The 27,759-nt window shown below is 47.2% G+C and overlaps 3 protein-coding genes across 3 annotated transcripts in view; all 3 read left to right on the top strand.

The window, feature by feature from the left end:
• Window positions 1–17,041, top strand: part of LOC132592838 (zinc finger protein 420-like) — a 38,078-nt gene extending 21,037 nt beyond the window's left edge. Inside the window, exon 7 of the mRNA XM_060280534.1 lies at window positions 12,557–17,041. Coding sequence (XP_060136517.1) covers window positions 12,557–13,910 — 1,354 coding nt within the window. The 3' untranslated portion in view covers window positions 13,911–17,041. The remainder of the gene's footprint in view (window positions 1–12,556) is intronic.
• Window positions 8,581–11,593, top strand: LOC132592836 (zinc finger and SCAN domain-containing protein 31-like). Its single transcript, XM_060280530.1, has 2 exons — window positions 8,581–10,311; window positions 10,498–11,593. The coding sequence occupies exons 1-2, from the start codon at window positions 9,898–9,900 to the stop codon at window positions 10,633–10,635; spliced, it is 552 nt and encodes a 183-aa protein (XP_060136513.1). The 5' UTR covers window positions 8,581–9,897; the 3' UTR covers window positions 10,636–11,593.
• A 1,319-nt stretch (window positions 17,042–18,360) lies between the features above and the next one.
• LOC118092278 (gastrula zinc finger protein XlCGF58.1-like) lies at window positions 18,361–27,578 on the top strand. Its single transcript, XM_060280492.1, has 6 exons — window positions 18,361–19,118; window positions 20,855–21,358; window positions 21,546–21,627; window positions 21,868–21,950; window positions 22,629–22,755; window positions 23,040–27,578. Exons 2-6 carry the CDS (start codon window positions 20,945–20,947, stop codon window positions 24,449–24,451), a joined length of 2,118 nt encoding a protein of 705 aa, XP_060136475.1. The 5' UTR covers window positions 18,361–19,118; window positions 20,855–20,944; the 3' UTR covers window positions 24,452–27,578.
• Window positions 27,579–27,759: the final 181 nt, after the last annotated feature.

The following is a 27,759-nucleotide window of genomic DNA, read 5'->3' as shown; positions in this document are numbered from 1 at the left end:
GGATACCCTTCCCTCTGTTGTCCCTGGGGAGTGTTGGCCCCTCCCCCTGTATCTCCATACATTGGCCCCACCCTTCGAAAAGGAACTGTTCTATTTCCCAGTATGCACTTCTGTCTGAGGCCTCTGTTGTCCCTGGGGAGTCTTAGCCCCTACCCCCGGTATCTTCCTACATTGGCCCCAACCCTTGGAGAAGGAAATGTCAGTTTCTGGGTTCCATTTCCCAGTATTTACTTTTGTCTGAGCCCTCTGTTGTCCCCTCTCCCCTGTATCTCCATACATTGGCCCCTGCGCATGCATCGTGAACATTTCTATATATTTAGATTAAGGATCAGGGGTGATGATGTGCCCTGGGATGCAGAGAACTACTTTAAAAATCCTGAGGGGGGGGTCAAATAGCGAAGCCCCATAGCCCCGTAGCAACAGACAGGCCCAGACAGAAGGAGGGGGGGTCATATGGGGCACTTGGCGCGGACTTCCGAATCTAAAGGGGGCCTCGGTCAACATATTCACAATCAGTAAAATGGAAAAAGTAACAAAAGGGTTAAAAACAGGGCCCAAGAGAAGGCGCGTTCTGAAGCACCCAAGTTGTTCAGTTCCATAAAAAACCCAGGAAGTGGCAAGGGGAAGGTAGGGGGTTGTAAATGGGGTGGGGGGTGGCCACTGCAAATATCTGAGGACTTATACTGGGGAGAGAAAGTGCTTACAATCAGTTGTTTCTCCTAAAATAAGACATACCCATAAAATAAGCCATAGCAGGATTTTTAAGCATTTGCGCAATATAAGCCATACCCCGAAAATAAGACATAGTGATAGGCGAAGTTCTGGATGGTCCCAAGGAAGAGGCAAAAGTCAAAAGATTTTGGGAGATGATATATAACGAATTGAGAAAGATTTTTAAATATACTTTCCCCAAAAAACCGGAGGCATTCTTGTTAGGAATTATGGGAGGGGAGATTATGAAAGAAGATCAAGTATTGTTTATGTATGCGACAACCGCGGCTAGGACATTGTTGGCCCAAAAATGGAAACTTCAGGAATTACCAACGATTGATGAGTGGCAGATGAAAATGATAGACTATGCAGACTTAGCTAGACTGACTTGCAGGATCCGAGGCCAAGGAGAGACAAGGTTCCGAAAAGACTGGAGTAAATTTGTAGACTATATGGAGAAAAATTGTAGAAGTTTAAAAACACTTGCAGGATTGAAATAAATCCTACGAATTGACGGAAACAAGGACAATAAGGAACTGCATGGTAGGAGTTAATAAGAAAACCGCATGAAGGGAGGGAGTGAAGTCACAGCTCGGCAGAGCAAGACGAGATGGGTGATTTTAAGATGAATTGTATAAAAATTTTTGTTTTGTTTTGTTTGTTGATTGGAAAATTGAATAAAATTATTTATTTAAAAAAAAAGGAAGAGGCAAGGCTGGACGCGTAATAAAAAATAAGACATCCCCTGAAAATAAGCCAATGTGGGGTTATTTTAGGAATAATAAATATAACACGGTGCCTTATTTTTGGAGAAACACGGTAAAGCCTAGGTTAAAAGGGGCACGACTGCCCTTACTTAAAATGGCTGCCGGAGCCTCGCATGTGACACAACGCCCACTAAATTATAAAGCGAAAACCCCTCGCTGTGCCCCCAAGTGTGTGCTAGGAGAAATGATGAATGACTGCCTAATGCTGCCAGGCGTTTATTAATGCAGCCACTGGGAGAGCCTTTGGGCTTGGGGTGGAATTGCTGTTTTGGTGGTTGCAAGGCCTCCTGTTTTACAGGATCTCGTGGTGGAGGCGGGGTTTGTGGGTGGGGTGCGTTGTTGTGGCTAAACCCTGTGACTGCCCCCACATGTCCTGATCCATGATCTATTCAGTTTGTGCCCCCCCCCCATGACCGGCGTATCTCATGATGTTTTGAAGGATGGTATTTTTGTCTTGTGGATTTTTTGGGGGGTAGTGGTGCTAAATGGTAAAGTAAAAACCCCTTGCTGTGCCCCCAAGTGCGTTGCTGTGGGTTATCTCCCCCCCCCCCGGGCCTAGTGGGGGCCTGGCAGCAGGGGCCTACATAAAACAAAGGCCTAGTGGTATGATAATGGCTGCCTTGGTGGTTTCAGTTGCTTGGTTGATGATGTCATTTGGTTTGTGGGTGTGGCTTAGATTTCACAGGAAGGGAGGGGGTGTACTGGGGGAGGAATTCCACTTGAGGGCGCTGTTTGACTTGGTGGAAATCGAGGTCTGTACCTGCCCATGTGTGTGATTTGAGGGATTTTTGGCCCCAACAACGCTCGGGGAGTGGCCTGGATCATTGTGTCAAAATTTCAGGACGATCAGTCAAGCGGTTACGGATAAAAGTGTGGAACGCAGTTTCACGATTTTTACATTTATATATACCGGTATATAAGACTAGCTGGCCTAGCCATGCGTTACTGTGGTTCTTTCCTGTGATTCCCCCCACTCTGTCCGGACACATGATTTATCCTGCCCCCTCCTCCCCCCACCCCAGCTCATCCCTGTGACTGCCCCCACCCTGTCCTGACCCATGAGCTACCAGTATCAAGCCCCCTTTTCCCCCCACCCCCGCGGCACATCCATGTGACTGGCCCCACTCTGTCCCAACCCATGAGCTATTGAGTCCCCTTCTCCCCCCCACCCCTCCAGCACATCCCTGTGACTGGCCCCACCCTGTCCTGACTCATGAGCTATCGAGCCCCCTCCTCCCCACCCCTGTCTGAGCCCTCTGTTGTCTCCGGGGAGTGTTGGCCCCTACCCCCTATATCTCCATACATTGGCCCCTGTGCACACATCGTGAACATTTTTATATATTTAGATTATTATTTTTAAAAATAAGAACATGAGAAGCAGAAGTTATTATTGTTTAATTTTATTTTGGGGGTTGTCATTTATTTTGGTGGGTATTGTATGATTTGGGCGTTGTGTGTTTTGTGGTTGTTGTTTGTTTGTTTTTGGTTATCTGGATTTTCTAATTTTGGAGTAGGGGTTTTGAATGTAGGATGTGGTGTTGGTTGTTTTTTTAATGTGTTGTTTGTAATGTTTTTTAATGGTTTTTATTGTGGGTATAATTGAGGAGTATTTGGTGTTGAGGAAGGTGGGGAGAGGTATGTTTGGGCAAAGAGAAGCATCAGGGGTGATGATGCGCCCTGGGACCCAGAGAACTACTTTAAAAATCCTGACCGGGGGGTGGAGATCAAATAGCGAAGCCCCACAGCCCCATAGCAACAGAAGGTGCGTTCCGAAGTGCTCGAGCTGTTCGATTCCATAAAAAAACCCAGGAAGTGGCATGGGGAAGTAGGGAATTGTAAATCGGGGGGGGGGGGATTGGCCACTGGAAATATCCAAGGACTTAAACTGGGGAGAGAAAGTGCATGGTGGTTGTTTTTTTAAAAGACGCAGAGGCTTGCAATCAGTCATAGTAAAAGCCTAGGTTAAAAGGGGTACGACTGCCCTTACTTAAAATGGCTGCCGGAGCCTCGCATGTGACACAACGCCCGCTAAATTAAAAAGCAACCCCTCGCCGTGCCCCAAGTGTGTGTTAGGGGAAATGATGAACGACTGCCTAACGCTGCCAGGCGTTTATTAATGCAGCCGCCGGGAGAGGCTTTGGGCTTGGGCTTTAGGGGTGGAATGGCTGTTTTGGCGGTTGTTGGACGGTGGTTGATGACGTAACGATTTGGCCCCGCCCTCAGAGACCTGCCTTTCTATTGGATGCTGCTGGAGTCTTCAGAGCTTTTGTTGGTGATGTCTAATAGGGGCGTCACTTTTTTTGCATTTAATCATTATTTTGGGTGTGAAAGGTGTGGGAAATTTATGCCAGATCCCTCCCAGATGGGCATGGAACGTTTTGGCCAAAATTTTTACATTAAGGTTCAGCAGTTACAGAGAAAGGCTGTGACCTCTGCGCGCGCAATGCCTACATTTATATATATATATATATAAGATATTGTTAATATTGATTACCTGTGCTTGACCCTAAGTTCCCAGGACAGTATACACCAGGCATAGGCAAACTCGGCCCTCCAGATTTTTTGGGACTACAACTCCCATCATCCCTGACCACTGGTCCTGTTAGCTAGGGATCATGGGAATTATAGGCCAAAACATCTGGAGGGCCGAAGGTTGCCTATGCCTGATATACACAATATTAAGTGCAGTTTAGAATCATAGAGTTGGAAGAGACCACAAGGGCCATCGAGTCCAACCCCCTGCCAAGCAGGAAACACCATCAAAGCATTCCTGAAATATGGCTGTCAAGCCTCCGCTTAAAGATCTCCAAATAAGGAGACTCCACCACACTCCTTGGTAGCAAATTCCACTGCCGAACAGTTCTTACTGTCAGGAAGTTCTTCCTAATGTTGAGGTGGAATCTTCTTTCTTGAAGTTTGAATCCATTGCTCCGTGTCCGCTTCTCTGGAGCAGCAGAAAACAACCTTTCTCCCTCTTGCAATCACAGAAAGAAGATTACTCCTAATTAACTTGTTATTAAGTGGTGTCCTTTGACCCCGCCCACTTGGCCCTCAGGAAAACAACAACAACAACAACAACAATTTTATTATTTATACCCTGCCCATTTGGGGGTAGCCCACCTTATTACCATGTCTTTAGAGTGTTGCAGATTCCAAGTGCTAGATTTTTTATGTTAGATCCCTCCTTGATGGGCAAGGTACACTTTGTCCTAATTTGATGCCCCATTCGGTTCAGCGGTTACGTTGCAAGGCTGCTACATCCGCGCACGCAGTGGGAACATTTATATATAAATAGATATCCTTAGGAACAATCTGTATAGAGTTTAGGAGAAATATAAAAACCTGCTGAACAGGAAAACACCTTTATGGCTCTCTCCTATTGAGGCTATTACAATAAAGAGAGTTACTATGGAGAGACAATGGGCAACTTACAGGGAATTGCTGCACTTTACAGGGACACGGGTGACACTGTGGGTTAAACTCTTGCCGCAACCCCAGAGTCGGTCACGACTGGACCTAATGGTCAGGGGTCCCTTTACCTTTACCTTTACAGAAGGGGAACCTAAGCTCAAATCAATGGAAAGTGTAAAGAGCCATGAGACAGATTGACTACAACAGGGGTGTCAAACTCAAATTCATCGGGGGCCGCATCAGCAGTTTGGTCACCCTCAAAGGGCCGGTTGTATCTGTAGGACTATGTGTCCACTCTTTATTATCATAAATTATTGTCACTGCATTCAATTATTACTTTTTTGTAATAATGTAAGTACTGTAATAACTAGCTCTGAAAGCAGAAACATAGTCAGAATAATGGCAAGTAGATATTCAAATGTACAATTATTGTACAATTTATTGAAAAATGATTTTTGGTAACTGCACTGGGTGGTGGAGGCTTGCTAGGGTTTCATGCAGGAGCTTTGCAGAGCTACTCGTACCTGGAGATGCTGGGGTCCTTCTGCATGCAGGACAGATGTTCTGCCAGTGAGCCACCACCCTTCACCAAAGGGACTGGCTGAGGTTGACTCACTGAAGCTGCTCTCCTGGTTCCAGGGTTTAAGGGCCAGAAGTATAAAGCAGCATCCTATGTTTCTGAGGAGAGGGAGAGGGAGAGGGAGAGGGAGAGGGAGAGGGAGAGGGAGAGGGAGAGGGAGGGGAGGAAGGAAGGAAGGAAGGAAGGAAGGAAGGAAGGAAGGAAGGAAGAAAGAAAGAAAGAAAGAAAGAAAGAAAGAAAGAAAGAAAGAAAAGAGGGAGTGGGAGGGAGAGAGGAAGGAAAGAGGGGAGAGAAAGAAGAGTAGGAAATAAGGAAGAGAATAAAGAAGGAAAGAAAAAGAAAGAGGGAGAGAAGACGGAAAGGGAGAAAGAAGGAAGGAAGTAGAGGGAAAGAAAGAATAAGAATGAGGGAGAGGAAGAAAGTTGGGAAGGACGGAAGGAAGGAAGGAAGGAAGGAAGGAAGGAAGGAAGGAAGGAAGGAAGGAAGGAAGGAAGAAAGAAAGAAAGAAAAGAGGGAGCAGGAGGGAGAGAGGAAGGAAAGAGGTGAGAGAAAGAAGAGTAGGAAAGAAGGAATAAAGAAGGAAAGAAAAAGAAAGAGGGAGAGAAGACAGAGATAAAGAAGGAAGGAAGGAGAGGGAAAGAAAGAATAAGAACGAGAGAGAGGAAGGAAGAAAGGGAAGGGGGGGTCGCCGCCTTGATTCAGCGCCAGAAAAGAGCGCGAAGGGACCCAGGGGCAAAAAGCATTTCCCCGGCCCCAGCTGTTTGTCGGCGCTTTGTTGGCGCAGCGCTTCAGCAGCAAGGTCCCACTGCTGGGTCCCGCTAGCTGGGGTGCTCGGCGGGCCACATGACGAGGTCTGGCGGGCCGGATTTGGCCCCCGGGCCTTGTGTTTGACACCCGTGGACTACAATATCATCAGTTATATGAAATGTTTAAAACAGAAAGGAAAAAATGTTTTTAGGACCAAAGCTCGCGCTTTGAAAAAGAATTTTTACAAAATGAAGAAAAACTCTTCTCTAAAATGTACAATCTGTTATTAGATTGGGAAACAAAAGACGAGCTTGTTAAAGCTTCCATGACACACTGGGCAATAGATATAGGACATAATATAGATTTGAATCTCTGGGGGAAACTATGGAAGAGCGGTTTGAAGTTCACAGCATGTTATTCCTTGAAAGAAAACTACCTGACAATGATTCACAGATGGTACCTAACTCTGCGTAGACTTGCTAAGATGTACAAGACTGAATCAGCTAAGTGTTGGAGATGAAATGAGGCTGAGGGTACGTTCCATCATATGTGGTGGGCTTGTATAGGGAAATAATTTATAATGAACTAGCTGGCCCATCATATGTGGTGGGCTTGTATAGGGAAATAATTTATATTGACCAAACTGCGGGAGGCAGTGCAAGACAGGAGTGCCTGGCGTGCTATGGTCCATGGGGTCACGAAGAGTCGGACACGACTAAACAACAAAAGCTGGCCCTGCCACACATTGCTGTGGCTAATCCCTGTGACTGTCCCCCCCCTGTGTTGATCCATGACATATCCCACCCCTCCTCTCCCCCACCCCCGGCTTTTCCCTGTGATTTCCCCCAACCTGTCCCGTCCCAGATGTATCATGCCCCCTCTCCCCACCACCCCCAGGTCATCCCTTTTTAAGATTGGAATTATGACAACTTTCCCCTGCAATATAAATTTTTGCTGTATCAGGAAAATGTGATCTATTTTGTGTTTATTTGTAGGACATATGTCGGGGTTTCTATTAAGCCAACCTGTAACCGGATTTTTGCACTGCTCCTGCTGCTATTAGAAGCTAAGTCATGGTTTGACTTAACATTATATGTGCAAACCCAGACTTATGGTTTGTCTTGTTCCAAACAATCCACAAACAGTAGGCAAGTTTTGTTTCCTTCTTTTGGTTTGCTTGGTCCAGGTTGACATGTAAAACGTTTTTAGTAGTGCTGCACCAGCAGGACCAAGGAAGGAACAAAGTGGTCACAATTTTCTAAATGTGGCCTGTCAGGCTTGCTAAATAATTGTTCGGCTTAGTGTGAAATTGTGAAGAAAGGAAGAAGTTAGTTAACGTTTTGAAGTGAGGTATTTATTTTTGTCTTTTGGAGAGGCCCAGGGCTGTTGTGGAGGCCGTCTGGTCCGTGGGGGTGGGGGTGGATCGGTGTGATCTCCGGTGTGGGGGTGGGTCCCGGGAGGCGGCGGGATCAGCGGGGGGGGGTGTGTGATCCATGGGGTGGGGGTGTGTGGAGTGGTCTTGTTCGGGGGGAGGGGGTCGCGGGAAGTGGTTTGGAGAGGCCTAGGGCTGTCGTGGGGGTGGCGTTATCGCCGGCAGGATCCGTGGGTGTAGGGTGGGGTGGATCGGTGTGATCTCCAGGGCGGGAGGGGGTCGCGGGATCGGTGGAGGCGGGATTCGTGGGGTGTGTGTGTGTGTGGAGTGGGCTTGGCCGGGGGGGGGGAGGGGGTCGCTGGTAACTGATTTCCTGGATGGGCGTGGGGAGCGGCCTGGTCTCGGATGTGCGATCTCCGAGGTGGGCTTGGTTGCCTGAGGAGTGGCTTGGTCTCGGGGAGGTTTGCTCTCTGTTGGAGGCGTGGTCTCCAGGGAGTGAGGGATTGTGGGAGTATGTTTGTCCATTGTTCATTGAATGTCCACTGGAGGGCGCAATTTTTTTGACCACAAATCCAGCTTTTTACCTGTCTTAGGTGTGTCAGCTGGTCAGTGTAAGTGCATGATGACCTGCTCACATGTGAGTTTGAGGTTGTGGCCAAATTTCAGGACGATCGGGTAAGTGCTTGTGGGAGAAAAGTGGGGAATAACACACATGCACCTTCACCATTTTATATATATATATATATATATATATATATATATATATATATATATATATATATAAATTGAAAAAATGTTTTAAAGTACTTTTAAAAACAAAAACCAGAGTCCTTTTTGTTGGGGATAATTCAGATGGAAATTCCCAGGTGTCAAAAAGGTTATTTATGTATGCTACTATTGCGACCTATGGGGTGTTTTGTTAGCCCCAAAATGGAAAACGAGTGAGGTCCCAACCAAAGAAGAATGGCAACTCAAGTTGATGGAATATTTAACATATAGAATAAGAAAACAAGAGGAATATACATTTAGAGAAGACTAGAATATATGGGGGGGATTGTGTACACTTGAAAACGTTGGGAGCGTTCAACAGTGTAAATACGTTCTGATGGATGTAATAAGGAAATACTGAATGGTTTAGTTTATATAAGATATGTGGGGATTTATGTTATGCAAATTGAACCATGGAAGGAGAAAAGGGGAAGTCACTGATATTTTAAGGTTGTTTAAATGAATATTCTAAAATGTAAAATAAAAAGCAATAAACATTATATAATTTCTCTCTCTCTCATGATGCTGTAATGTTTGTGTGCTTCGTTCTGCCAAAATCTCGGAGGGAGAACATTGCCACTTCCAACAGGCTCCCCCACTTTCCTGAGATTCTATGTGTATGTTGAGGCTCCCCCCCCCCTTGAGGCTTTATGTTATTGTTGTAAAGCTTGTTGTTATTATTACAAGCAGCTCCCCTTTAGTCCTGCCCTGCCCTATTCCGCCTCTTTCCATGACATTTTCATGCTGCTTCCTGGTCCATGTGACAGGTTGTGTGTCACTGGGAGGTTTGCCTGTTAACTCTGCTCCAGGACAAGTTACATCAGTGGTAAAATTCCATATTGGAAAGAGTTAAAACTAATGACAGTCACAGGGATGGGATGGGTCTGGATTGTCTCAGGTGTCAGAGGCCTTGGTAAAGAGGGAAAGGAGCCAGACACGCCTCGGTGGGGAGGGAATTCCCCAAGGGGGATCTGCCCCCAGGATGGCCTCTCTTGGGCCACTCCAAACTCCAAACTCTGAGGGTGTTGAACCTACCTAGAGGGGCCCCTCTGCCAACCCTCCAACCCAAGAGGGTCAGTAGGGAACGAGTGGGAATCCCTCATGTGAGCACCTTGAATTGAGCCCAGTGTCAAAATTACACCCCATACAAATTACTCACCTGCCAATCTCAGTTTGACGCCATTCATTCATTGAGAACACTGAAAGGAAGGCACAAGGAGGCTGATTCAGTTGTAGGAAATCCCTTCTGTTACCTGCACATTTTGCTTAATAACTTTCCTTCCAAGAGGTAGAAACTTACATCTTACTTTTTATTTTATTTTTTGCAGCAGAAAGCTCAGAGTCTGGGATGTGGAGTCCAGCAAGACAGCTCCATTCTTCTTCGGGGAACCTCTTTATTCTCCAGACCATGTATGAATTTTATTATGGTACATTGTATTTCTTTTTGTAGAATTTGCTAGCGGCTCTCCTTAGGACAGACAGAACTTGGCAGAAGACCAAAGGATTCCTTCCTGTCACTTGGAGGCTCCCTGAAAGCCCAGATGGATGAGCCAGACTCAGCTGGCACTGAAGCAGGAAGAGGTTATGCTATCAAAACTGAGAGCAGTGGGGCATTATGGGAAAACTCTGTGCAGAAGATCCTGGGTGAGGAGGACACTCTCTGCTCAGATGTGCAGAGCCAGCAGTTCAGGCAGTTCTGCTACCAGGAGGCCAAAGGACCCAGAGAGGTTTGTGGTCGATTCTACCACCTTGACCATCAGTGGCTGAAACCAGAAAGGCACACAAAAGCTGAGATGCTGGACCTGGTGATCTTGGAGCAGTTCCTGGCTGTCCTTCCCCCGGAGATGGAGAGCTGGGTGAGGGAATGTGGAGCGGAGACCAGTTCCCAGGCGGTGGCCCTGGCCGAAGGTTTCCTCCTGAGTCAGGCAGAGGAGAGGAAGCAGGCAGAGCAGCAGGTGAGAGAGACTTTCCTCTGGATATTCTCAAGGGGGTCTGAACAGGAGGGAGAACATCACAACACTCTCTACTATTGGCTCATCCTTTTTTTGGAAAGCATTCAAGGAAGGATAGGGTTAGGGTTTACATCTGCCTTTTTTCTAATTCTTCTCCCCATTGTCTGTTTTTAAATCTTGCTCTTTCAGGGAAAGGATCCATTTGCAGAAATGGGCTTAGATTCCTCTGAGGCAGAGAGGACCCCGTTGGACACCAGAGAGAGGCCTCTGGGTAAGGAGGAATGTGTCTGGAGGCAGTTGGAGGATGGATGGCGGCTAACAGATTGAGGTTGAATCCTGACAAGACAGAAGTACTGTTTTGGGGAATGGGGTGGGCAGGTGTGAGGGACTCCCTGGTCCTGAATGGGGTAACTGTGCCCCTGAAGGACCAGGTGCGCAGCCTGGGAGTCATTTTGGACTCATAGCTGTCCATGGAGGCACAGGTTAATTCTGTATCCAGGGCAGCAGTTTATTAGCTCCATCTGGTACACAGGCTGAGACCCTACCTGCCCACGGACTGTCTCGCCAGAGTGGTGCATGCTCTGGTTATCTCCTGCTTGGACTACTGCAATGCGCTCTACATGGGGCTACCTTTGAAGGTGACCCAGAAACTGCAATTAATCCAGAATGCGGCAGCTAGACTGGTGACTGGGAGCGGCCACAGAGACCACATAACACAGGTTCTGACAGACCTTCATTGGCTTCCAGTACGTTTCCAAGCACAATTCAAAGTGTTGGTGCTGACTTTAAAAGCCCTAAACGGCCTCTCCACCCCCATATCTTAGCCAGGACGCTGAGGTCCAGCTCCGAGGATCTTCTGGCAGTTCCCTCCCTGCAAGAAGTGAACCACCAGGGAACCAGGCAGAGGGCCTTCTCGGTAGTGGCACTCTCCCTGTGGAACACCCTCCCTTTAGATGCCAAGGAGATAACAAACTATACAGCTTTTAGAAGATATCTGAAGGCAGCCTTGTATCGGGAAGTTTTTAATGTTTGTTGCTTTCTTATGTTTTAAATATTCTGTGTAAGCCACACAGAGTGACTGGGGAAGCCCAGCCAGATGGGCAGGGTATAAATATTATTATTATTATTATTATTATTATTATTATTATTATTATTATTATGTATTTGTACACAGCTAAAATACGAAATGGCTACAAACAGCCCAATGCATGAAGCAGGTGAGGCTTTTTCTATGGCCAAGCTGTAGTTAGAGCTGCCCTGCTTCACTCATGGCTTCCTACTTACCTCTGTCAGGTGACACAAGGATGCTGGCAAGACTTCCTCATCCATCTTCTTATGCTGGTGGAGGGGAAGCAGCCGCTCTGGAACCGGATCAGGTAGGGAGAAGGATTCTTTGGGGGAAAGAGGCTGAGAGGTGGGGCAGTCACTGTTCTCGGGGCCTCAACGAATCTCTTTCGCTCATCTCTTGACTTCTGCCAAAACTACCCTTAACAAAGGCTTAAAATGCCATTCTGGAAGGTTTATGTGCTGAGAATGAACTTTATGCCATCTGACAGCAAGACATTTTTCTTCTTCTTTTAGGGTCCAGTGTGCTTTGAAGATATAGCTGTTTATTTCACGGATGAGGAGTGGGCTTTGCTGGATCCTGACCAGAGAGCTCTGCATAAGGAAGTCATGGAGGAGAATCGTGGGATCCTGGACTCGCTTGGTAAGACTGCCCATTTGATCATAATATCTGTTTTGAAATGCAATACATATCTTTATGTGATTCTGACAACCCCACAGCTACCCTTGAATTATTGGTCTTCTTAAACTATGAATAGGCTGGCCTGAACTGCCCTGCCCTTTTAAATGTAGGCTTCAGAGTTTTTAGGGAATTTGAAGTAGATTCTGTCACATTTTTTGTTTTGGTTTATGCTTCTCACATTTTTGGCTGACCAACGAGATTACTGACATCTGAAATGGCACAAATTCTATGATTGGGCCAAGCAAAATCAATAAACATGTAATGCCACAGCAGTGAACATTCACAAGCCTTCATGAGCATTGTTCAATAATTTGGGACTCCATTTTTTCCTGAGGATATCTAATCAATTTCTCCCTTTCTTGCAGGTGGTGGTGAATTGCTAATTAATAACAAGGGAGAGCATGACAAAATCCAAATGGTGGAAAATCCATATATATATTCAGATTGCTGGGAGAGCTTCTTTCAGAGCTCCCAGTCCACTTCCCTTCGAAACATTCCCATTGGGAATAAGCCATATCAGTGCTTGGAATGTGGAAAAAGTTTCGGGCAGCGTGCCCACCTAAAGGGCCATCAGATTATTCATACTGGGGAGAAACCATACCAGTGCTTGGAATGTGGGAAAAGGTTCAGTCGGAGCACCCATCTCACTTCCCACCAAAGATTTCATACAGGAGAGAAACCATATCAGTGCTTGCAATGTGGGAAAAGGTTCAGTCAGAGTGCCAATCTAACTTCCCACCAAAGATTTCATACCGGGGAGAAGCCCTTTCAGTGCTTAGAATGTGGGAAGAAGTTCAGTCGGACAGCCAATCTCATTTCCCATCAAAGAATTCACACAGGAGAGAAACCCTATGAGTGCTTGCAATGTGGAAAGAGTTTCAATGCGAGTTCCAGTCTCACGGTCCATCAAAGAATTCATACAGGGGAGAAACCATATCAGTGCTTGGAATGTGGAAAGTGCTTCAGTCACAGGCCTGGTCTCACGGTCCATCAAAGTATTCATACTGGGGAGAAACCTTATCTGTGCTCAGAATGTGGAAAGAGCTTCAGTAAGAGGGCCCACCTCACATCCCATCAAAGAGTTCATACAGGGGAGAAACCGTATCTCTGCTCAGAATGTGGGAAAAGTTTCAGTCAGAGTTCCCATCTCAAGGGTCATCAAAGAATTCATACAGGGGAGAAAGTGTATCAGTGCTTGGATTGTGGGAAGAGCTTCAGTCAGAGGGCCAAACTCTCTTCCCACCAAATATTTCATATTGGGGAGAAACCATCTCAGTGCTTGGAATGGGGAAAGAGCTTCATTGCGGGTTCTAATCTTAAGGGAGACCACAACCAAATCCAAACAGTGAAGAAGCCATATCAATATTTGGAGAGCTCAGAGATGTTCAGCCAGAAGGAAAGTCTCTCTTCACATCATAGTATTCACAGCAGGGAAAAACCCTATCAGTGTTTGGAATGTGGAAAGAGCTTCACCCAAAAACTAAGCCTCATTTCCCATCAAATTACTCATACAAGGGAGGTACCATATTACTGTCTAGAATGTGGAAAGAGCTTTAATACAATCACAAACTTCCGCCGACATAAATATATTCACAGTGAGGTGAAACCGTATCAGTGTTTGGAATGTGGAAAGGGCTTCGGTCGGAAAGAGAGCCTCACTTCCCATCAAAGAATTCACACAGGGGAGAAACCCTATCAGTGCTTGAAATGTGGGAAAAGATTCAGTCAGAGTGCCCATCTCACTTCCCATCAAAGAATTCATACAGGGGAGAAACCCTATCAGTGCTTGGAATGTGGAAAGAGCTTCAGTCAAAGCCAGCATCTGACTTCCCATCAAAGAACTCACATCGGGTAGAATCATAGAATTGTAGAGTTGGAAGGGAGCCACTGTTATCTGGTCCAATTCACCTCTTACCATCAGAACGTTTTTCCTCATTTTTAGTTGGAATCTGCTTTCTTGTAACCTGAATCCATTGATTCCTGCCCTACCCTCCAGAGCAGGAGAGAACAAGTTTGCTCCATCTTCTATGTGATAGCTTTTTAGATATTTGAAGATGCCTATCATATCTTTTCTTTTTCCGGACATACCCAAATACCATTACTGTTCCTCATCAGGCTTGGTTTCCAGACCCTTGATCATCTTGGTCGCCCTCCTCAGAACACATTCAAACTTGTCAATATCCTTCTTGAATTGTGGTGCCCAGAACTGAACAAAGGATTCCAGGTGTGGTCTGAGGAAGGCAGAATAGATTGGTGCTATTACTTCCCTTGATCGGGACACTAGACTTCCATTGATGCAGTCTAGAATAGCATTAAGTTAATTTGCTGCTGCATCACTTTGTTGTCTTATGTTCAGCTTGTGGCAAGCCAGGATACCCCACCTTATAGTTGTGCAACTGGTTCTTCTTGCCCAGGCATCCCCAAACTACGGCCCTCCAGATGTTTTGGCCTACAACTCCCATGGTCCCTAGCTAACAGGACCAGTGGTCGGGGAAGATGGGAATTGTAGTCCAAAACATCTCGAGGGGCGAAGTTTGGGGGTGCCTGTTCTTGCCTAACTACAGAACCTGACATCTGTCCTATTTGAAATCCATTTATTCAGCTTCATGGTCAAATTGGGATTTGAACCCAAGTTTCCCAGGGTTCCTGAAACCCTTATCACTATACCTAATCACTTGCTCTCTAGTAACACTCTTGAAAAATGTGCATGTGTGTGCATCTCCTTAATGTTTGTGTGCAATGTTCCGGTGTTTTGTATTTAAAGTTGTATACACCTGTATCAAAGTAATTAATGTAATAGTGATAAGTAAGTACAATAGTGGTTTTAAGGAAAATGTAGCTGGGGAGTGGGGGTGGGTGTTAGGAATGCTAAAGTGAAAGATTATTGGCTCCGTGTTTGAAAGCACCAAACGGAGCAGTTTTCACATAAATCACAACAAGATCTAAAAAAAATATTCGGTTCAGAAACTTCAGCTGGTGCAGAATTCAGTCACCAGGTTGATCACCGGAGCAAGACAGTTTGAGCATAATACACCGATCCTGGCCCAACTGCATTGGCTACCGATTAGTTTCCGGGCCCAATTCAAAGTGCTGGTTTTGACCTATAAAGCCTTAAATGGCCCAGGACCGCAATACCTCAAGGACCGCCTTTTTCCATATGAACCTACCTGTGCCCTGAGATCATCTTCCGAGGCCCTCCTTCGTGTGCCTCCTCCGCAATAGGTCCGGAGGGTGTCAACACGAGAACGGGCCTTCTCTGCAGTGGCCCCCCGTCTATGGAATGCTCTCACCAGGGAAGTTCGCCTGGCGCCTTCATTATACACCTTTAGGCGCCAGGCAAAAGCGGTCCTTTTTAACCAGGCCTTAGGTTAACATCCAATACCCTTTTAAAATGTAGCTCTTTTGGGGGGAGTATTACTGGGTTATTGCTTTTATTTTTATTTTATATACTGTGATATTAATAATAATAATAATTAATAATAATAATAATAAAGATACAAAAAAACTCAACAGCAACAACCCCCCCCCCTCCAAAAGCCCCAGAGACTGTTCAACAGGCTCAGCCATTGCAGCTGGAGTCAGTCCATCAATCCTCCCAGGCTAGGTGGAAAAAGGCCTGCAAGGCAGAGAGCCATTGTGGTGGTGCGGTTAAGAGTGGTAGACTCGTAATCTGGGGAACTGGGTTCGCGTCTCCGCTCCTCCACATGCAGCTGCTGGGTGACCTTGGGCTAATCACACTTCTCTGAAGCCTCTCAGCCTCACTCACCTCACAGAGCGTTTGTTCTGGGGGAGGAAGGGAAAGGAGAACGTTAGCCGCTTTGAGACTCCTTTGGGGAGTGATAAAGCGGGATAAATATGGTGCTGGAGGAGACTCTTGAGAGTCCCATGGACTGCAAGAAGATCAAACTGATCCATTCTGAAGGAAATCAGCCCCGAGTGCTCACTGGAAGGACAGATCCTGAAGCTGAGGCTCCAATACTTTGGCCACCTCGTGAGAAGAGAAGAATCCCTGGGAAAGACCCTGATGTTGGGAAAGATGGAGGGCACTATGAGAAGGGGACGACAGAGAACGAGATGGTTGGGCAGTGTTCTCGAAGCTACGAACATGAGTTTGACCAAACTGCGGGAGGCAGTGCAAGACAGGAGTGCCTGGCGTGCTCTGGTCCATGGGGTCACGAAGAGTCGGACACGACTAAACAGCAACAACAAAGCGGGATATCAAATCCAAACTCCTCCTCCTCCTCCTCTTCTTCTTCTATGGTTGCTTTAGTAGAGACAGGTGGAGGGTGAAAGTAGCGGTTGTTTTGAAGCATTGTTGCATTGGGTAGATTAGCAGTAAAGGAACAGCCTTATAATACCCCTTGTTAGGGATTCGGGTGGCGCTGTGGTCTAAACCACAGAGCCTAGGGCTTGCTGATCAGAAGGTCGGCGGTTCAAATCCCCGCGACAGGGTGAGCTCCCATTGTTCGGTCCCATCTCCTGCCCACCAGCAGTTCAAAAGCAGGTCAAAGTGCAAGTAGATAAATAGCTACCGCTACAGCAGGAAGGTAAACGGCATTTCTGTGCACTGCTCTGGTTAACCAGAAGCGGCTTTGTCATGCTGGCCACATGACCCAGAAGCTGTGTGCAGACAAACGCCGGCTCCCTCGGCCTATAGAGCGAGATTAGTGCGCAACCCCAGAGTTGTCTGCAACTGGACCTAACGGTCAGGGTACCTTTACCTTTACCCCTTGTTACAGTTGAGAAGAGGTGGGGGGGGGGGTTAGTGATATGTTTCCTGTTCTTGTTTTTATCATCACACACTTGGTGTTTTTATATTGTATATTTATGTTGTGTATCGCCCTGAGATCTGTGGGTGAAGGGCAGTGTACAAATGTAATAAAATAATTAAATAAACTATTATTAAAAAGAAACAGGAACATTTGAAAGTATTTGTTTATGTACACAAAGTGACCTTGGAACCCTTGTTATCTATCTATCTATCTATCTATCTATCTATCTATCTATCTATCTATCTATCTATCTATCTATCATCATCTATCAATGAGTCACATTCCACTGCACACCTCCTTCTTTGGTAGGTTAGGGGTGAAGTGTTCAGATAAGAGTTCTCTGTGATCACAGACAGAATAAAGGGGTGTTTGGTGAAAAACCCAGTAAAGACTCAGGTCAAAGCCGTGCCCCTTGGCTCAAGTGGGAAGGGGGCGCAGGCGTGGGGGGCAGTGCCAGAGCAAATCTGATCAGGGAGGAATACCAATTCATGGAACACACCCCATGAATTACTGTTTTGGACACACCAAGTGGAATGGAAGAAGCAGAAATGGAAGGAATGGTATTTCTAAATTAGTAGGATACATCATGGCCTACAGGAATGGGTTCGGAAGATATGGAACTAGGTACGAATTAATGAATATTCAATAAAAAATAAAAGGGCTAAAACTATTTTGAAGTATGAAGATACGTTTTACTCTTAATGTTAAGGGGCTTCGGGTATCCAAGAAATCACACTGTGGACTCATGTTCAGCATGTGGTCTGCTAAGACCCCTAGATCATTTTCACATGGACAATTTGCCAAGGCAGGTGTCCCCTGTCTTATATTTGTGCATCTGGTTCTTCCTGCCTAAGTGCAGAACCTGACATTTGTCCCTATTGACATTCATTTATTGCATTTGCAGGTATGTACCACTTTTTTCTCCAAGGAGCTCGAGGGGGTGCTACATGGCTCTCCCCCTCCTCATTTAACCTGACAATAACCCTGTGAGATAGGTTAGGCTGTGAAGCTCAGGTACATACCATATACACATTCGAAGGAGGCTTTGTCACAACAGACACTGGTCTTTTGCAGTCACTATTGGAAGAAAAAGAATGTGCAAATATTGACACTAAAATACATCACTTAACAGTGAAGCAAAACTGGAGCTGGTGGTGGTGAGGATTGTGGCAAGTGAGGCTTTTATGGACTGAACCAATGAGGACGGCACTTTGGCATTCGTCCATGTTAACAGCCGCCCAGTGATGCTACTCTAAAAAAGCAGATCTAATGGTTCACGACACAAGCCAAAATAAAACAAGACCTCATCAGTAATTCAAATACAGTATTAATAGTAAAACAAATATGACATTTCAGTTGTATATTATCCCGCGCAGCCTCCGAGAGGAAGGGCCGCCGCCATGACAGGAGAGGCAGAGCGAGGCGGAGGCGGAAGGCGCCCGCGTCCCTCCAGGAAAGGCGTCCCCCTCGGCGGCAGGGGCCGCGCGCGAAGGTTCCGCCTCCGGCGCTTGAGAAACATAAAGGGACGGGGGAGCGAGGGCAGGCTATGGCAGGGGGCTGAACTAGGTGTCCTTGCGGGGTACCAGCTCTGCTATTTCTCTGAGTCTGGCGGTGGTGCACTCTCTTCCCTGTAGGTTAGTAAGCAGAGGCGGGGGGGGGGCGTCTGCAGAAGGATGCTCCTTGCACGAGGGGGTTGGACTAGATGACCCCTGGGGGTCCCTTCCCGAGGAGCCCGAAGAGCTTTCGCAGCCAGGTGTCAGAGGCTCGTCCAGACCCAAGGAAAGTATCGCCCTCCCTCCGTCCACTTGCACAGGGAGTGGTTGCAGCCAAGGCACCATCGAAAGGGCTGCTCTGCTGCTATTCTGAGTTGCAAAGGAAAGGATCTCCCCCTCCCCCCTCCTCCTCTTAGATCTCTCTGGCATTTTGGATTCTGGGAAGGCGACTCCTGCTTCTTGCAGAGCCTTTTTCCTCCCATCTCCACCTCCCGTTCCTGGCCAAGGGAGGGAGCAGCTCAGAGCCCCCCCCCCGGCTGTGCGCGATGCCCGGGGCTCCTCCGGGACTCCTGCTTTGCAGAGGGACGGAGGGGTGAGCTTGCTCCGCTCGGCATTGCAAGGGTTAAAAGGAGCGGAGCTGGATTCCTAGAGAGGAGAGGAAATGAAGGAGGGGCCAGGTCCCGTCCCCCCAGAGCCAAACCTTCTCCCTCCACCCCCCCCTCCACTCCCTGCATAGGGAAAGGTCTGGCTCTGGTCTCTCTCTGCAAATGCTGCCTCGGTGGCCCCACCTGGGATCTGGTGAGTCTCCCCTCTCTTCCCCCTATGGGTGCATTGGGGAGGAAGGGGGGTCCCAGGGCTGCAGGGGGGTGCATGGAGGGGGGGTGTTCGGTTCATGCATGGAGGACCCACCAGATCAAGGAGCAGAGGGTCCCGCTCCCCTAGTCTGCAACTCTGCTCTTCCTCCGGATCCACTGGCTGGTCTTTGGGTCAGGGCGAAAGTCGTGCAAATAAACCCAATTGAGATTGATGCACAAGTCAAATTCATTACCAGAGGTGGTAGCCAGATGGAAACATCCGGACATAAAATACTCGCAGAAAATAACAATGAAAACCTGATCTACTGTGCAGTAAATAAAGAAAGAATGTTGGAAGGTAGAGAGGGCAGAGAAAAGAAAGTGCTTCTTCCTGCGGTGCAGAGTTGAACCTTTGGAACTCCCTCCTGCAGGATGGATGGCTTTAAAAGGAGGGTGAGGGGGCAAATTCGTGGAGGAGGAGAGGGGAGCCAGGGTGGGTCTACTCTGCCCTCCACCAGCCCCCTTTGCCCAAGGTACAATTACCTGAGTTCCCTGGCAAGGAGGATGGTTTGTTAAACGACTCTGGGGAGGGGGGGGGTGTCTCCTAGCAACTGTCAGCATCCATAACTATGGTCCCCAGGGATACTGTGGAGGAAGCCATAGAATCAGTTGGAAGGGGTCCTGAGGATCATCTAGTCCAGGCATCCCCAAACTTCGGCCCTCCAGATGTTTTGGACTACAATTCCCATCTTCCCCAACCACTGGTCCTGTTAGCTAGGGATAATGGGAGTTGTAGGCCAGAACATCTGGAGGGCCGCAGTTTGGGGATGCCTGATCTAGTCCAACCCTCTGCAATGCCAGGAGCCCTTGTGGTTAATGAAGAGTAATAGTCATATTTCTCCTTATGCTACCAATGAAATAAGAAAAAAGTTGGTCTTTGGTTGAATGTGGGAATGTTCAATGTTTAAATTTAGATCAACCGCACTGAGCCATATGCTGATTGGGGGGAGGGGGGTGTTTTCTTGCGGTTTTATTTACCTCCACCCTGCATTTTATTTTTTATTGTTCCAGTTTTTGTTTTGTTACTCTTATTACTAAAACCACATTTCTAACCCAGGGCTGGTTGCAACCATATTCAGTATTAAAAACACACGTCTCAGCAGTCGGATATCGTGGTAAAGAGGGGAAGGTGCCTGGCTGGCCTCCGTTGGGAGGGAATTCCCACTCTTGGGCCACCCCCACCGAACACTCTGAGGCTGGTGATGAAACTACCAAGAGGACCCCCCTTTGCCAACCTGAACACCCAAGATGGTCTGTGGGGAAGGAGGCAGTTCTTCAGATATTGGGGGGTGTAAGTGAATCCCTCGTGTGAGCACTTTGAATTGAGCCTGGAAATGAACTCCACCCCATTTACATTACTCATTTGTCAATCACAGCTCTGACTTCAATCTTTGACTGAAACTATTGAAAGGCAGGAGCAACCAGGCTCATTCATAGCACAGACAGAAATCCCTTCAGTTGCCTGCACATTTTGCATGGTAACTTTCCTTCTAGGAGGGCTAGAGGCTTACTTCTCCTTCTTGTCTGCTTGTTAGCTTGTTTCTTGAAGAAAGTTAAGAATCTGAGCTGTAAGTGGTACAGGCCTTGTTCCTAGCAAGACTCAACCATGCTTGCTCAGGCAACATTTTTTTCTCCTGACAGTGTATAAATTTTATAACAGAACAATGTATTTGTTTGTAGGATTTGGTAGCACCTTTCATAAGGACACACAGAACTTGGCAGAAGACCAAGGATTCCTTCCAATCTCTTGGAGGCTTCCTAAGAGCCCAGATGGATGAGCAAGACTCAGCTGGCCCAGAAGTAGGAAGAGGCCATGCCATCAACACTGGGAGCAGTGGGGGATTCTGGGAAAACTCTCTGCAGAAGATCGTGAGTGAGAAGGATACCCTCTGCTCAGATGTGTGGAACCAGCATTTCAGGGAGTTCTGCTACCAGGAGGTCGAAGGACCCAGAGAGATTTGCAGCCGCCTCCACCACCTTTGCCATCAGTGGCTGAAGCCAGAAAGGCATACAAAAGCTGAGATGCTGGACCTGGTGATCTTGGAGCAGTTCCTGGCTGTCCTTCCACCGGAGCTGGGGAGCTGGGTGAGGGAATGTGGAGCAGAGACCAGTTCCCAGGCGGTGGCCCTGGCTGAAGGTTTCCTCCTGAGTCAGGAAATGGAGAGACAGCAGGCAGAGCAGCAGGTGAGAGAGACTTCCCTCTGGATACTCTCCAGGGGTCTCTGAACACGAGGGAGAGTATCCCCCCCCCCACTACTAGTTTGCCCATCCTTTTTTGGAAAGCTTCCAAGGAATGATGTCTGACACCATTAGAGTGTTTACACCTGCCATTCTTTTTCTAATTCTTCTCAAATCCTTCCTGCTCTTCCAGGGAAAGGATCCATTTGCAGAGATGGGCCCGGATTCCTCTGAGGCAAAGAGGACTCTGTTGGACACCAGAGAGAGGTCCCCAGGTAAGAAACAATGAGGTGGTTTTCTCTCTTTCTTCTCATCTTTTTGGAGAAAACATTTGTGAGCTAGAATCCTAGGGAGCGGAGATGCATTTTTACGCAGCTAACGGCGAAATGGGTCCAAATGTCCAAATGAAAGCAGCAAGTGAGGCTTTTTCTAAGGCCTCCCCCCTGTAGCTAGAGATGCACAGCTTCACCTCTGAGAGAATCAGGCCCTCATGGCTTCCCACTTAACTTTGTCAGGTGACAGAAGGATGCTGGCAAGACCTCCTCACCTGCCTTTCCATGGAGGTGGAGCAGAAGCCGTGGCTGTGGAACCAGATCAGGTAGCCGGAAGGAGCCTTGTGGGGAAGAGACAGGGGGGTGGGGCAGCCAGACTGCTTTTTGTCCCAAAGGAATCTCCTCGCCTCCTCTTGACTGCTCTGGACAAAGTCTGAGCATGTCAATCAAGGTTTATGTGTGGAGAATAAGGAACCTCACCTTGACTGGCCTTCAGAAGGTTGCTAGCATTATTTATCAGTAGCTTCAGTTTAATGTACATCTTTATCTCTTAATGCTAAAATCGGCTTATAAGCTGTTGGAAAACCATACAACAGTGTGGTGAGGATTCACCTAACAGCCCCACCAGCTGCACAATGAGGCTATGCTCCCTCTGGCCTCCTTCCCTGTGCCCCCCATGTGCCCCTTGAAATTGGCTTTAAGGCACCAGGAAGGGTCTGCCCCAGAACAGCGGAAAGGGGGGCCTTCCATGGGGCAAACGGGAAGGCTTGCGCAGATCAAATGATCTGAAGACCACCATGTGGAGTTCCAGTCTTTTCCAAAAGATTAATACCCGTCATTAAAAGACGCAATTAAATACATTAAAAGAATCTCACGTGTAATTAAAATATGCAGGAAAACAATCCCATTAAAACAACACAGCCATTGGCAGGCAGAAAACAACAGAGCAGTGTGTAGTAGATAATCTTTATGCCGTCTAAGAGGAACATACTTTTTCATTTTAGGGTTCAGTTTGCTTTGAAGATGTAGCTCTCTATTTCACAGACGAGGAATGGGCATTGCTGGATCCTGACCAGAGAGCTCTGCATAAGGAAGTCATGAAGGAGAATCGTGGGATCCTGGACTCTCTCAGTAAGGCTCCCTGTTGGATCATAATATCTGTTTTGTAATTCAGTATGTACAGTATCTCTATGTAACAAACCTCCAATATTTTGATGGAGCTCAGCAGGACCACGTACAGCATCTGGGATTCTAACACCCTGCAATGCACACCTTGAGTGGTAATGCCAGTTAACCCTGGAGGAAGACCTCACAACTAATTCCGCTCAGTTCTTCCTCTATCACAAGCATTCATTAGCATCGTCCAGTAATTTGGGGCTCCATTTCTTCCTAATTTGTTTCTCTCTTCATTGCAGGTGGTAATGAATTGGAAATTAGGAACAAGAGAGAACAGGACAAATTCCACACAGTGAAAAAACCCTATCGATTTTTGGAGTGCGGAGAGAGTTTCAGGCAGAGCTCCCATTCCTCTTCCCATCAAAGAAATCCCATTGGACAGAAACCATATCAGTGCTTGGAATGTGGAAAGAGCTTCAGTCGGAGGGAAAGTCTCACTTCCCATCTAAGAAATCATACAGGGGATAAACCGTATCAGTGTTTGGAATGTGGAAAGAGCTTCAACCAGAAGAAAAATCTCATTTCCCATCAAATAATTCATACAAGAGAGAAACCATATCAGTGTTTGGAATGTGGAAAGAGCTTCAGTCGGAAAGAAAGTCTCAATTCCCACCAAAGAACTCATACAGGGGAGGAACCATATCGGTGCATGGAATGTGGAAAAAGCTTCACCTGGAAAGAAAGTCTCAATTCCCATCAAAGACTTCATAGTGGGGAGGAACCATTTAAATGCTTGGAATGTGGAAACAGCTTCAGTTGTAAGAGAAATCTCACTTTCCATCAAACAATTCATACAGGGGAGAAGCCGTATCAGTGCTTGGAATGTGGGAACACCTTCACCCAGAAGTTAAGTCTCATCTCCCACCATCTAATTCATACAGGAGAGAGACCGTATCAGTGCTTGGAATGTGGGAAAAGTTTCAATAAGAGGGGCAATCTCACAGCCCATCAAAGAATTCATACAAGGGGGAAACCATATCAGTGCTTGGAATGTGGAAGGAGCTTCAGCCGGAACTCCAATCTCACCACCCATCAAATAATTCATACAGGGGAGAAACCGTATCAGTGCTTGGAATGTGGAAAGAGATTCACCCATAAGAAAATTCTCACTTGCCATCAAAGAATTCACACCGGGGAGAATCCATACCAGTGCTTGGAACGTGGAAAGAGATTCATTCAGAGGGAAAGTCTCGCTTCCCATCTAAGAAATCACACAGGGGATAAACCGTATCAGTGTTTGGAATGTGGAAAGAGCTTCCGTAAGAGCTGCCATCTCACAGCCCATCAAAGAATTCATACAGGGGAAAAACCATATCAGTGCTTGGAATGTGGAAAGAGCTTCAGTCGGAAAAATGGTCTCAATTCCCACCAAAGAACTCATACAGGGGAGGAACCCTATCGGTGCATGGAATGTGGAAAAAGCTTCACCTGGAAAGAAAGTCTCAAATCCCATCAAAGACTTCATAGTGGGGAGGAACCATTTAAATGCTTGGAATGTGGAAAGAGCTTCACACGGAAGGGCAGTCTTGCTTCCCATCAAAGAATTCATAGTGGGGAGAAACCGTATCAGTGCTTGGAATGCGGAAAGAGTTTCAATAAGACGGGCAATCTCACGGCCCACCAAAGAATTCATACAAGGGAGAAACCATAGTAGTGCTTGGAATAGGGCAAGAGCTTCAGGAAGCACCAATCTCACTGCCCACCCAAGAACTCAGGAAACCCTTTATCAATGGCTGTGTATGAATTTAATTTTTGGAGGCTTTAGTATGTGGATGAGGATTGCAATGGAGAAGACCCTCCGACCCTCCGTGCCCAATATTTCTTCAAGGTGCAAGTCGCTGTACGAGGTGTTGAATACCTTTTCCTCGTCACATCTGGGGAGACGGTTAGGAGCAATTTGGCAACACTGACGAGGCAGCCATCAATGCTGATCTCTTCTCTGAAGACGTTGACAAGTAATTTGTGCTTCAAGAGCCTCCAAGTTGCAATTTTGTGCTGCTGTTGACTGCGACTGTCGCCTTTGCGTGTCCAGGATGGGGTCGTCATTAAGCTCTTCCTGGCATCTGCTAAGCACACACAGAAAATAAGAATTCATACAGGGGGGGAACCATGTCAGTGCTTGGAATGTGGGAAGAGATTCATTCAGAGCGCAAGTCTCAGGTCCCATCAAAGAATTCATACTGGAGAGAAACCATTTCAATGCTTGAAATGTGGAAAGAGCTTCAGTCAAAGGGCTGCTCTCATTGCCCGTCAAATAACTCACAGTGGGGAGAAACCATATCAGTGCACAGAATGTGGAAAAAGCTTCATTAGGAAGGATGGTCTCATTTCCCATCAAAGAATTCATACAGGGGAGAAACCATATCAGTACATGGAATGTGGAAAGAGCTTCATTCAGAGTTCCAATCTCACTTCCCATCAAATGACTCACAGTGGCGAAAAACCATTTAAATGCTTGGAATGTGGAAAAAGCTTCAATTCCAAGAGAAATCTCGCTTCCCATCAAAGAATCCATATGGTGGAGAAACCATATCTTTGCTTGGAATGTGGAAAGGGTTTCAGTCGTCATGCCAATCTAATGTTCCATCAAAGAACTCACAGCGGAGAGAATCAAAGTGTTATGATTCTATGATTTCTCTACACTAAGGGCGGAAATTGGGGAAAGCCTTCCCATTGTGTTTTTGCTTACAAATCCTGTCTTAAGGGTGTATTTGTGTATGGATAGTGACCTGGATTCAGGAACTAAAGTATTTACCATCACAAAAGAATAGCCAGGCTGCCCAGCTGAAGCAATCAGTGACCATTATCAGGTATCCTGACAGGCAGGATTTCTGCTGTAGACCGCCTTCTGTGATTTATGTATGATGTTTTTGGGGTGGTCTTGGGCAATTTCAAAGGTCTATATAAGGGCTTGGGCACCATTTTTCAGAGTTCTCCCTCCTTCTGGTGAGTGGGGATCCTGTTGCAACAATTCCTTTAATAAAAATCAGGCTGACTAGCCGCTTTGTGGTTGGCCTCTGTTATTTTCTCCTACCACACCTACCACTTAAGGACTCTATATGGGCTCTTGGATACCCCATAAGGGAAAATGAGCCGTTTTCCCTTATAACAGCTGCGAGAGAGCTCTGCCTGGAGAGCTGCTGCCAGTCAGTGCAGGCAATACACTGTCTGCAGTCTCGCTTCCTAAAACCACACAGAACACATGGGAGCTCTGAATCTGCCTGGAGCTGCTCCTCTTCTGGGCGGCTCTTCTGTCAATGCCCACAAAGGCCTCTTGGGTCCAGTCCAAAGGATGCCAGACTCGGTGCCAGGCATGTTTCCAAGGGGAGAATGTGCACAGTCGTGGCCCTGGCAGCCCTGGCAGGACCCACAGCCTCTGAGCTTGGAGGGGAAGAAGATAAGATAAGAAGAACCTGCTGGATCCGGCCAACGCTCCTGTGAGAACAGGATGCTGGACTCAATGGGCCCCTGGCTTCATCCAGTATGCTCTTCTGAGAAAAGGTAAAGGACCCCTGGATGGTTAAGTCCAGTCAAAGGTGACGATGGGGTTGTGGCGCTCATCTTGCTTTTCAGGCCGAAGGAGATGGCGTTTGTCCGCAGACAGCTTTCCAGGTCATGTGGCCACCATGACTAAACCGCTTCTGGCGCAATGGAACAGCGTGACGGAAACCAAAGCGCACGGAAACGCCGTTTACCTTCCTGCCGCAGAGATGCCTGTTTATCTACTTGCACTGGTGTGCTTTAAACTGCTAGGTTGGCAGGAGCTGGGGCAGAGCAACCCTGTTGCAGGGATTCGAACCGCCGACCTTCTGATTGGCAAGCCCAAGAAGCTCAGTGGTTTAGACCACAGCGCCACCCGCAGCACCACAACTAATCCCCTCGCAGACATCCCTGCCTGCCATCAGCTGCAGGGCTGGCTGGGGCAAAGAACTTTCCTTTTCTGAAACTCCCGGGTGGTCCTGGTGTGACTCCCGCAGGGCTGAATGGCCAAGGATGCTGCCGAGCAGCCAGACAGCCATCTCCATGCAGAGCATTTGGGGCTGCTGCCTCTCTTAATAATAATAATAATAATTTATTATTTATACCCCGCCCATCTGGCCGGGTTCCCCCAGCCACTCTGGGCGGCTTCCAAAAAAACAGAAATTCTAAAATACAGAAATCCATCAAACATTAAAAGCTTCCCTAAACAGGGCTGCCTTGAGATGCCTTCTAAAGGTCTGGTAATTGTTCTCTTTGACCTCTAGTGGGAGGGCATTCCACAGGGTGGGTGCCACTACCGAGAAGGCCCTCTGCCTGGTTCCCTGTAACTTGGCTTCTCGTAATGAGGGAACCGCCAGAAGGCCCTCGGAGCTGGACCTCAGTGTACGGGCAGAACGATGGGGGTGGAGACGCTCCTTCAGGTATACCGGACCGAGGCCATTTAGGGCTTTAAAGGTCAACACCAACACTTTGAATTGTGCTCGGAAACGTACTGGGAGCCAATGTAGGTCTTTTAGGACCGGTGTTATGTGATCTCGGCGGCCGCTCCCAGTCACCAGTCTAGCTGCCGCATTCTGGATTAGTTGTAGTTTCCGGGTCACCTTCAAAGGTAGCCCCACGTAGAGCGCATTGCAGTAGTCCAAGCGAGAGATAACTAGAGCATGCACCACTCTGGAGAGACAGTCACTGGGCAGGTAAGGACTTGCAAAATTGCCTTCCTTCTTCAATCTGCTTCCTTCTCAGCCCAGATAGTTTTGGCCTCTTCCCTGTTCCTACCACCGGGGAGGAGTTTAGCATATTGTCCTCTATACAGTAGTACCTTGGTTTGCAACTGCTTTGGATTACAACCGTTTTAGATTACAACCACGTCAAACCCGGAAGTGTGTGTCCCTTTTTTTGGATTACAACCCTTTTTATTTTTATTTTTTATTTTTTTGGATTACCACCAACCGGGGCGGGGGGGGGGCATTGGCAAAAGCG

Source organism: Zootoca vivipara, chromosome 12, assembly GCF_963506605.1.
Source record: "Zootoca vivipara chromosome 12, rZooViv1.1, whole genome shotgun sequence".
NCBI classification, from domain to species: domain Eukaryota; kingdom Metazoa; phylum Chordata; class Lepidosauria; order Squamata; family Lacertidae; genus Zootoca; species Zootoca vivipara.
This window is presented reverse-complemented; position numbering and strand designations above follow the sequence as displayed.